Source organism: Pseudopodoces humilis, chromosome 2 (assembly GCF_049639895.1).
Source record: "Pseudopodoces humilis isolate 2021_Gansu_Grassland_sample_001 chromosome 2, ASM4963989v1, whole genome shotgun sequence".
In the NCBI taxonomy this organism is placed as follows: domain Eukaryota; kingdom Metazoa; phylum Chordata; class Aves; order Passeriformes; family Paridae; genus Pseudopodoces; species Pseudopodoces humilis.
The window spans coordinates 41450383-41462719 of NC_142201.1; the positions used below are offsets into that span (position 1 = coordinate 41450383).

The 12337-nt window shown below is 42.7% G+C and overlaps 1 protein-coding gene across 1 annotated transcript in view; it reads right to left on the reverse strand.

Moving 5' to 3' along the window:
• Positions 1 to 11398, reverse strand: part of GPC6 (glypican 6) — a 712773-nt gene extending 701375 nt beyond the window's left edge. The window contains exon 1 of the mRNA XM_005516797.2: positions 11023 to 11398. Coding sequence (XP_005516854.2) covers positions 11023 to 11398 — 376 coding nt within the window. The remainder of the gene's footprint in view (positions 1 to 11022) is intronic.
• Between the last annotated feature and the right edge of the window lie 939 nt (positions 11399 to 12337).

The following is a 12337-nucleotide window of genomic DNA, read 5'->3' on the forward strand; positions in this document are numbered from 1 at the left end:
TTTGCCTTTCATATGAGCGTGTCAAAAATACAAATATGTATTAATCAGAAAACGTGGCTGCCAGCTGTTAGTATCAACTTCCCAAAATGCTTATTGTTGAAAATTTTAAACAGCTCATCTCATATCTGCCCATTTCAACTAATTAAGATTTTGCCTCCGTGTCTCCATACTGGATTAACATAAAGGTACAGAAACCTTAAGAAGCATTTTGAGATGTTTTATTTTGCTGCATCAGTTCTTTTATTATGACTCATCTGAATAGTCACTGGATGCAACAGGTTGATCGGCTCCGAACATCAGGCAAGCCACAGAATGAAACAAAAAAGATGAACACTTAGGTAACAGCCATTAAAATGATGATGATCCTAATTTTCCAATGCCATTACTCTTTCTAGAAAGGTTTATTGTCTGTGCTGTACAATAAATGTAATAATGATGGTGAAAGGACTATAAAAAATAACCTAAAAGTTTATAAATCAATAGCAAAGTGAAACACATGATCCTTTAACCCCAGCTGAGGTTTATGGACTCAGATATCAGATTTGTTTGGCATTACAGAATAAAATCTGGATGAATCCATTCTAATGTGTAGTTTGCTTCATCCTGAGTTAGCGTTTTGTTCTTCTTGCAGTTGAAAATGACAGAGAACTTCGGTAGCTTTTCCTCTTTGGTCAAAACCAGATTTAGCTGGAGGTCCATTAGGTGTGGAGGTAATGGCAGTGACCATCCTGTCATTGCAAAAAAGGGAATTACTCTAGAATACTCAAAGAAGAAAAAAAAAAAAAAAATAAAGCAATGACAGGAAAACAATGCAACTATTAAAAATACAATTGGACCTCACTTATAGTCCAAATTTTTAATCCACTCGTTATCCAGTGTTACATATACCTCAGAATGTGATACAATCTCAGCAGACTTTTTCCATTTAAGGAGCTGTTTGGGTACAGAGATTTAAATCCACATATGTCCATATACTGTGGACATAATTCTTTTATGTATTCCTCTAGGTTGAAGAGAAAGAATTGGTTTATTGGGCAGACTGTGAGAGGAACAATTTAAATACGTTCATCAGACATGGAAAAGCTTTACTTCAGCAGTGATCTGAATTTACGCATTTAAGTATTCGCCAGCAACCAGATTTTGGTATACAAGGTGGAAAGAGTTTGTGGTTTGGCCAGTTTCTGTACTGAGCATAGACTGTGCTCTAGACAATGATTTACAGTGTCCAGCTGGAGCTGCTTTAAAAAGCAAACTCAAACTCTAAATTACTAATTAACAAGGTACCAAGATGCATCCACAAACGATCCATCAATTACTCTTGAATTTCACCATGATATGAAGCTGGCATCTTTCAGGAGGACAACTGAAAAATTAAGCAGTAGATTTATTTGTATTATGTTTGATGTCTATGTAAAAGAGAAAGGTTTAAACAGTATATACATAATTATGACATTATGATTTTGTAAGTCTCATGAAGAAATACTGACACGAGTGTAAAATGAAACCTCTGCATATAGGACTGTTCCTTCCTTGCATTTCTTCAGTGTTTCTCACAATTAAATTGTGATTTTGAATTTTGATCACTGCTCTGCTTACGTTTGTAAAAAAAACCCTGCAATTAATTCACAATCAAACTCCTCCACCGGCTGCATTCAATGGAGACAGGCAAAAATCAAGTTGTGGGGGGGGCTTTAACTCAAAAAAATAATAACAGAAGCATGCATGTGCCTCAGAGCCAATCTGACTACAATCAAGTCACACACGGCTTTTAGTATGCTGTCTCAGTAGTTAAAGAAGAAAGAGGCTTTGGTGTTCTCATTCAAAGAACAGTACAGGACTTCTGAAGATCAGCTTTAAGAACAAGCTAATCACTGTTTCAGCATTCAGTTTCAGGAAGTCCTTCCTGGGAGTCCTTCCATTTCTTCAGCCATGCTACATGGCAAAGACAGGTGTTTGTCTTTAATCAGTGAATATTAGTTACGTTCCATTACCAGTGCTTATTGCCAGGCCATAGTCAGCACAAAGACCATCTCATGGAATAGCAATGGTCATGGAATATTGCTCCTGCTTGTCCCCAATTCAACAAATAAATATCCCCTATGCCATTCTTTTAAATACCTTAATTTTTAAATTAGATTTTGATTTTTTGCTCCAAACCACCTAAACCTCTATTGAGCCAACATGACTTACCACATGTGACATGACAAAAATTGCAGTTTTGATTTGCTTATCTGTCCTCCCTCCTTTATTTTGCAACAGGACTGGTAGCCAAGGATAGACTACTTCACAAAATAAAAACTGTTTTATTAAGGAAGGTTTTACTGTGAGCCACCTTTGGCATCAAATTTTATAAACAGTTTTAAATACGAGCATGCTATGCAAAGATTAGACCAGATAAGAATACCGTAACTCACAAAGACTCTAACTTGTTAAAGAGAAAACGGCCTGAGTGAGAAACTGTTCAAAAGGTATTTTCTGTATTTCTCTACAAAGATAATGCTGAAAGATTAAATAATATATAGCTATTTTTATCCAAGGAGCTTAAATTGCTCATATGCAATTAAAGTTATAAAAAGTTCTAAAGCTAATATCAGAGAACTAAATATGCATATTTCATGTTTATGCTGTGAATCAATTCCGTGTAACTTCTGATGAAGTTGCTGTTTGTATTTACATCTCCTTTCTAAAACACTTCATCAGTTTAAGAGAAAAGATAGAAAACAGATCAGGTTGAGCCACTGGACACTGCTGTACATCAGCCCTTGCCTTTAACTGTTCACTGCATTATTTAAGCTTCTTAAGGACAAGCACTCATTTAAAAACAAGAGTACCTATAAACTGGAAGGCATTTAGAAATTGTTCAACATCTGAAATCTCATGGCTGACAATTGGATTCTTAGGACATAAAAAGAAGCATTTTGCCACTGCTTTTAACAATCCCAGTGCTACTGTGAGCACAGCTATAAGGTTAAAGGTGCACAGAGTTGGGGATGGGCACCCTCAGGTGTAGAAAAGATTTTAAACATGGAAACAGCAATAAATAACAGTATACAACATGAGGTCTAACAACCTCATCCATTTGCTTCTTAACCCCCAAATTCAACATGGCATAAAATCAGCAGACAAGCACTAAACTGACCACATTAACTATCACACATTGACATGGTAACAAACAAGAGTTTCCCTAAGGTAGTAAAGTCCTCTCCATACTTTTCCTCATCAGTAAGTGTTCAGCTCCATCCGTTTTGGAGAACAGATGACTTTGCTAGTATGGCTTGTAAAGTTGATGGTGATGCAGTTAGAAAGCCAAGCACAGAGTGGGGATAATAGCCAAGAAAGTTCAGCTCCTAACAGTTTCTTCTGAACTACACTGCTAAGAACACTATTCTACTGCCACACTGCATTTCAGTGACACATGAGAAAAGATGGACAGTCTTTCTCTAGCAGTTTCAACAGAATCTTAAAACATCTACCTGAAAAACACCATAAGACTGTGAGCCCCATGTTCTTACCATGACTTCAGGTACACATTCCCATATACCATCTTGAGCAGCTTCAAGACAGTTTTCTAGTTCAGGTCAGCATCTCACAGAAACATTTCCCAGAGACGCAAAACCTGAATCCTGAACTGAAAAGAACTTACAGGAAATGTACATCGGATCTGACAAGAGCCTCCTTGGCCATGTAGCCATCAGCCACCACTGTCTTACTTTTGGTAGGATAACTGCACAAAAACATCTGTTCCCCACTGTTATGCTTCACTTTTTAAAACAAATTCTGTTTAAGAAAGACATTTTAGTTTCCTGTATTAATTACTGCTCTCAAAGACAAACTCCAAGGTTGTAACGAATACCAACAATAACTCAAAAGCCATCCAGACACATTTGACATGAGAACCACAGTGAGACATTTACAGACTGTGTTTTGCCAGGTCTGGAGTACTTTCACATACCTCCACACTTCTCCAGCCACAGCAGTATCCACGTCATCCTCCCACTATACCACATGACAACCCAATACCGAGCTGTACAAAAGCCTCACCCCATGCACTGACTTCCCTCCAAGGCCAACTCATACAAGTGCTGGATGCTCCTGCAGTCTCTAGCATGTTAGAAACTCAACACAGGAGCCAAGGGACATGGCTGAAAACATCAGATAAATATGTTACTACCATTACAAACACATCAAGAACTGCAGAGAGCTGCAAAGAAACTAAAGAAACTGTTTCTGGCAAGAGAGAAGTCTGGCTTTTGACTTACAGGGCAGGTTGTAGTACCTACTGCTTAGTCAAGCATCAAGCTTGAACTAATTGGACTTCCCAAACAGTAGCATTAACATGGATGACTTAGCCTTTGATCTTTCTGACATACACAAAGTGAGTCCTGTGTAGTTTTTTATTGTGCATGTGATTGTGTTCATGTGTTGGTCAGAGGGGCCCGTAAAACAAAATTTCAACCTGGTTTGCAAGCACCTATTCTGGTAATGTGCAACTTCTCTAGCTCTTTCAGTCTTTAAACATGACTTTGGAGCCACTTCAGCTAAAACCCCTAACTTTGCCTCTGCATGCACACGCATGCACACACAGAGATACTGTGTGTTACTCTGTAAGCATACTTATTTAATGCCACTACACAGCACCTGTTAAAAGTAGTCGACACTTCCACTTATTTTGGGGAGATCTGCCCTGCTATTTTAAACCCAACAGGTCAGTGAGCAGGTTCAAGGCTCCACTGTTTGTCGAGCATCTATAGAAATGCTTCTTTCAGGAGGAAAAAAAAAATCCGCTTGAGATGCTCGGTACCCTTTACATCTGCTGCTCAGCTGGAGACACAGTTAAAAGGCCATTAGAAGCACAAGGTGACAGACCTCACAGGCCAGACGAGCTGGAGAGCAATTTGCTGTTTGCATTAGGAGTATCAGCCCTGGCTGCTTCTTTTGGATGCACCAAATACAGTTCCTGTACCCAACCCTGAAAATCAGGACCAGGATGGGTGGCTAGCACGTCTCCATCCCATCTCAGAGCTGGGGCTGTGCTGCAGAGTCTCTCCCTGCACATTCAGTCTCACAGTGGGCAGAAGGGACAGCAGCCCTGCCAGCACAACCCACAACCCCTGACTGGCTCTGCTGGATGGGTGTCACAGTAGGACCCAAACTGCTGTCACCAGTGCAGTCAGAGGGAACCTCTTCCAGCACACCTTTGCCAGCACCTGTCTCCAAATGCCACGTGTCTTCTGTGTTCCACAATCGCTCAACAGAACAAAGTGCTGCTGTTCCACTTTGCGGGAAGGAAAAGGTCACGTTACCCAGAAGCAGCTCGTCAGAGAGAGCTGGTGGCCTTTGTGACAGCCTCCTATAACAAGAGCTAGAAATGTTCTTATTACAGAAGCTCATTTTTTTGGGGTGTGTGCTGAAGCTCTAGCGCAGTAAGTAGTGAAGAAAGCAAATCTTGGTTTCAGTAGGTTTTCGGCCTTTTTTACATACAGAGGAATAAAGTGCTATGAATTTTACCAGCATATGTTTTCTTGCCATCTGCAACACATTTTAAATTCCTTTTGCATCTTATAATGTATTCTCTCTCTTTAGCATAATAACAATTTTGCCTTTAAACACCAACCTTTATATGCTGTACTTAGGAATTTCTGAAGAAGTGTTAATTCTTTTATACATATTTAAGCTGCTAAAATAATTATGCCTGATAGCATGAACAGTCAAAAGCATAGAATGTGGGTTCCCTTCACAGGGAGACAGCACCCATTAACCAGGTACAAAAGGGACCATACAGTCATAGTTCACTAGAAAAGTAATTTCATTTTCCTAGTAATGGGAGTGCTGATACTTTGATACCATAATGGAGTTTTAAGCACCACGCCTGTTATTTCAACAAGAAATTTTAATGTAATTATGCATTTTTACTTTACTAAGCAGAAAGGAAGATTAGTATGCACAGTTTTCTTACATGTATCGTGGGGAATAAGACAGAGATCTCCAAGTGATACTGCAAGATGCTCGAGTCATTCAAAAGAAATGGCAGGTAGTAGTTTTAAAGACAAATTACCCAGAAAAGCTTTTATTGTTGATCGCTTGTTATAAGATTTGCCATTTGCAAGTAATTGTACATTCAGCTGAAACTGACCTTTTATGAGAGCCAAGTGGCAATATAAATGAAATGAATATATTCTTTATTGCAGTAATATAAAAAAGAATGGCCTGAGCTTTTAACATAGTGCTTGACCTCTGGTGTCTGAACATCACCTAATCTCAGGAGTATTTCACAACAGCATATGATGAAACAAGTACTAATACAGCTTTAGAGCAGTTTAACACATTAGCACTTGGAAGTGTAGAAAATATTATAGCTTTAGGTATGCTTTTTGATTATAAATCAGACTGACAACAGAAAGAAAGAGATGATTAGAGACAATACACTGAAGTTCATCATTACATTAATTATTAAAGCATTGCCTTTTCTATTTTAAAGTCCCTCTTTCCAAGATACTCTAGCATAAAGTCACACTGGGAAACTCCAGATGCTGAGATTTAAAATTCTCACTCAAAACTGAATTATTTATAAGCATTAAAAACATACTATTTCTTCTCAAAGGCCCTGATCTTACAAACATCACCTTTAGGTTTTAGATGTGCATACAGAAGTTGTATTTCCTTTAATGGCACCAGTCACATACAAACTAATAACTATGTACAAAAGTGACAGCAAAGATGGGTCTTAGGGAAGCTGCACTTCCTCCTACTGACATGCACATGCCAATTTATTAGAACACACCATGCACCCACAACTGGAAAATAAGGGTGGCCGTAAGGAGAGGTGACCAGAGAGACTCTTGATGCTGCAATTACTGAAACTGCAGAAGCGAGAGGGGGGTCACACACAATGCAGAGGATACAACTACAACAGTGCTAAAACAAAAAGGAAGTAGAAAGTTTACATGAAATTCCATGTCCATCTTCACTGCCATCATGGAGATCAGGAGTGAATTAATGTCTAGAACAGATTTCATAAATTTACAGTGAATATAGTATTTATTTTAGTAAGGCTATTTCTTTTTTACAGACACTTTCTTCACACAGCTCTCAGTGACAGCAGCAGAGAAACAGTAAAAGGCAGTATTAATGAACAAGTACTTGGATACAGACTCAGTCTGGAGGATTTTCCCTATTCTGTCAATCTACTACTGCATTTTAGAGTACGAAATCAAAACATTCAGAAAGAGTATCTTGGGAACATCTGACATGGTCTATAGCTCAACTGCATGGGTGACTACTGAAGTATTATTATTATTATTATTATTATTATTATTGTTATTATTATTATTAGTACCACTTAGGAGCTACAAGCAACTGTACGCTCGCTCGCTTCAGTCAACGCCTCCACATTATGCCAGTATAAAGCCTATTCATTAAAGCACAATTTCAAGTGACTCCTGACCTTCAAATGAAGGGTTCGCTTCCGCTTTCATTCCAGTTTGACTTTGACTTTGACTATGATGTCTGCACTGCCAGACTCTCACCCTGTCCATCATATGTGCAGGAGAACAAAGTTCACATACATCTTATGCAGCATTTAGAATTCAACATCTTTACTGTTGGATGCTTTACCAGAACAGATCTAGTCTTTATCTAAATAAACTGTTATTCAGAAAATAGTAAACCTTCCCCAAACAAAGCAAAAAAACAAATACCAAGCAAAACCACAACACACAAAACCCCTGCACCCTTCACCTTGGAAGTGGAAGGCACAAAGCAGACACATCCACTACTTTAAACAGTCTGACATTCATTCAGAAAACTCTGAGACAAGGACACAATCCAACTTTAACTTTGACATTTCATTTTCATGGCTTCCTCTATGATGATGTAAGTTACTGAAGGCACGGTTGGAGTTGTAAACAAGTACTGCCAAAAGATATGTTCTATGATTTTTCTCTTGTGTGTTGACTTTCAAATGACAGATATTCCTACAACAAAACATTTCCTGCAAAGTCCTCAGGAGTTCCACTAACATTCATGAATGCTGGGTCATGGCAACATGAGTCTCACTGTAGAATTCTTTAACACACAGGATATTCCACAGCAGCTCTCAGAGAGGAGCCTTTTACAAGGACAGCCCAGCCCACACTGCAAGCTCCTGCTAAGCATGCCCAGCATGTGACTGATGCCAGAATTAAGCCCACAGCAGCATATCAAGTATTCTTCAAATTTTCTTCCTCTGCCCCCCATTCCCAGGTAAAGTTCCTTTACTGAGGACTTACTTTGCTAAACTACGTCAGAAAACAACTTTATGTGCTTACTCCAGTGGTCACAGCACCAGAATCAGACAGTGGTGATCAGACAAGACGTCAGACACAGAAGGCTGATTACGAATACGTTCTATACAATCACACGGAACAATTCAGCACTGTAGTAGAAGTACAGTGAACAACTGCAGTCACATTACTGCCAACTTCAACATATTTCACATGCAACAAAATACTGCAGGAAAACTCTCCCTTACAGAGCAAAAACTGACAACTTTTTAAATCTGTAATTTCTATCTTCTCTGTGCAAAAGTGAGTGACAGTATAAATAACGTTACAGAAGTTATCTAACGAGTCTCTTGCACTGAAGTTCCATTCAACAGAGAGAGATACCTCTATGTCCGCAGCCTCTATAATTTAAAGATTCTTCACAGCTCTTTACATCAGTACATACACACTTTACTTCAGTACGTACACACTTTGCCTCAGTACATACACACTCTCTTCAGTTTATCCATTTCAACAGTCATCCCTAGAAACTAGCTTTTAAACAAATGGCAACAAAAAACATGACTACTATTAAATCAAAACACATAAACCACATGGTGTGTTACTACTTATCGTCAAATTATCAAGACATTGATGCAAAACCTTTTGAAAACACGTTTGTTCAGAAATATGACTGTAATAAAGTTCTTTGAACTCCTTAAAACATGAGGCCTTTGACAGACTACACTAACAAATTTCTTCCTTAACCAAGTCAGAATGATGGAAAAGGACAGAATGGGAAAAAAAAAAAGAAAAAGCTTCTTAAACCTGTACACTGATTGCTTTAACTACACTTCCAACATCGCACCAGGTAGCAAATACAGAGCTTTAACATTAACAAGAGCCCGTGCTGCATGAGCAGCTATTACCCCACCTTGCAGCACTGTACAAGAACAGCACACTTAGAAACGCACTTTAAAGCAATCTCAGTCCTAAAACAACTCAGCTGAACGGCTACAAACAGAACTGCTCAAAAGCTGATACACCAACTAGCAAAAAGGAAGATAAACCACAAAAAAACCAAACCATTTCAACAGGAAGCTCAGAAAAAATAACTCATATTCCCATAAATCATGTACTTAATCATAAAAGCAGATTTACTTATGAAACTTAGAAGGAAACCGTGGAGTAATTTTGGATTGATCTATTATTAAATATTTAATTACTCTGAGTCTTTCTGTACTGATATATGTCAACAGAAACTTGTAAATGCTGGGCTTACTTAAAAATTGCATGTCAACTTCACACTGTAGGTTCAGAAAATATAGGAAACCATAAAACTCCTCTGTGAGCTGAAAGCAACAAGTGTTTACCCAAAGTTATTAGAAGTCTGAAATTTACTGGAATTTCTTTTTTTAATGGAACAGAGGATATCCTACCCCTCTGTCTGAAAGCAGCTGGTGTAACAGTGAGCAAAGGGAAAGCATGACTGCATATTCAAAGGATCTCCTGTGGCTCACACGAGAGATTTCATGATTTCATATAACTGATGAGCAACCTGAATATAAATTACCGGAAAAAGCACAGAAAGACCAGAGAATCAGTAAGCCTGAGGGATGAAGGTGCAACATGGAACAACCTTCCCCATATCTTTGTGAACTACAGCCTCGCTGTCCTGAGATTTTCCACATTTATCATTCCTCATGTAAAGTGCTAAATGTTGCACAGTGAATAACTGTGGCATTATTTCACCTCAAGGAAGATAAATCTACTGCTTCCAACTTTCAAGAGGAAGCGAGCAAACCGAGGAGCATCTAATTCACTCTACAAATAGCAGGACCTAACAGCAAAGTGCCAGTGGCAAAGCATAAACCTTTTTTGAGGGCTCAAGCAGTCCGATTTAAGCAATCCTGGCTCATATCTTCAGGTATAATAGCTCCCTTTTTGTGGTGCTCTCTGATTGCTAAATGAGTTTCAGCCCCGAACGTATTTTTATTCATTCAGTCTTAAAGACGCAATACTGATAGCGTCGTATGGAAAAGTAGGGAAACAGAATTACAACAAAAATCCGTTCCCAACACCTTCGTGGGCGGATTGCGATATAACCTGTTGTAGGCATGTCTCAGCAGACTGAAGAGCCGAGTAACAGGCTGCCGGGTGGGTGTGTGTGGATGTGTGCGGGTGCCTCTCCCCGGCAGCCGGTGCCTCTGCTCGATCCGTGCCGCAGCGGAGGCGCCCGGCGGCGCCTCCAAGGGGCGACCCGCCCGGCCCGGGGCCGCGGAGGGGACCAGGACTGCCCTCCTCGCCCTCCTCCTCCGCCTCCTCCTCCTCCTCCTCCTCCTCCTCCTTCACGCCCTGTGCCCGCGAGCAGAGGGCAAAGTTTTTTCCCTGCTCAGGGCGGCAGCGGGGACAGCCGCCACTGCGGACCTGCCCGCTGCCTCTCGCCGCTCGGCTGCAACTCTCAAGAAGTTTCAGCCAGCGAACAGAAACGCGGCTGAGCCTGCCTGCGTCCCCGTCATTCTCACCCTTTTTTTTTTTTTTTTTTTACCCCCCCACCCCCTTAGTTTCTGTATTTATTGAATCTTTATCTACACGCACACACACGCTCCTCCGAGAAGCCCATGGGTGTCCCCCGGGCCGGCAGAGCCGCTCCGCTCCGCGCACACACCGCCACGATCGCCGGTCCCGCTCCGGTGGGGCGTGCGCGCAGCCCGGCGGCGGCAGCGCCGGCCCCGCTCCGCGGCCCCTGCCCGCTGCCCGCCGCGCCCGGCCCCGTCCTTACCTGCGATCTCCTGGTAGGGCACGCTGGCCAGGCTGAAGCCCTTAGCGCTGTACGCCTGCCGCACCTCGCCGCAGCTCCGCGCCTTGCCCTCGGTCCCCGCGGCCGGCAGCACCGGCAGCAGCAGCAGCAGCAGCAGCAGCGGTGGCGGCGGCACCGGCAGCAGCGGCTCCGCCAGGGCGCAGCGCCGCGCAGCCCCCCGCGCCGCCGGCATGGCGCGGAGCGCAACTCCCGCGCGGCGCGCAAGTCCCGCGCCTCCGCCGCCCCGCCGCGCCTCCGCCGCGCCCCCCGGCTGCGGGGGCGGCGGCCGGGGGGCTCCCGGGCCGCCCAGGCAAACTTTTGCGAGGCGGGGGGGAGATGGGCGCGCACACACACACATGCGCGCACGGCGGGGGCCGGGGAGCGGTAGCCTTGTCCCTCCGGCTCTTCTCCAAACGCAGAGCGCTCGCCCCACGCCAAAAGAAAAATAATAATAATAATTTTTAAAAAAGACCAAAACCACGAGCAGATACCCCACGACCAAAAGAAAAAAGAAAAAAGGCAAAGGGAAAAAGAGGGTAAAAATCTGTCTGTAGCTTGTGAAGATTGAAACCGCGGGCGCGTTGCTGCGAGCGGAGTCCCGGGGCAGCGTCAGCGCGATCCGCCGCGGAGCTGTGCCTGCCGCCTCTGCCAGGCTGGATGGAGACGGTGGGGAAAGCAGCCGGCGTGGGGATGGACTGGACAGCGGCTCGGAGCGTGCCTGTGTGCCTCTGTGTGTGTGTGTGTGTGTGTGTGTGGTGTGCGTGCGTGTGGTGCACTGGATGCGTGTGCCTGTATTTACGGGAGCCGGGGAAACCTCTGCTCCGCGCAGCACTGGAGCAGCCTCCGGAGCCAGGCAGGGAGAAATCCTGGAGACAAGACACAGCGAGGGAGAGCCGCACATGCACACACGCACACACGCACACACACACACACACACACACACACATACACACACATACACACACATACACACACACACATACGAACACACACACACACACACACACACACACACACACACACAGAGAAACGTGCTACACATTGCATGGCCGAAATACTGAATAGGGGAGCAGAAAGCAAATCCTGGAGTGGATCGCTGTTTGCTGGCAGAAGGAAGAAAAAGCACCCTCAGCCCCGAAAACTTCCTCCTCACCACAAATCCAGCTGCTCCTAGACCCAAAATTACAAATTGCCTCCTAGCGAGACGTCAGAAAGGTACTACTCCTCATCACTATTGCTTTCTGTAGTACCAGGGTTGGACTGGCTCCTTTAAATACTTTTTCTCCATTAATTATTA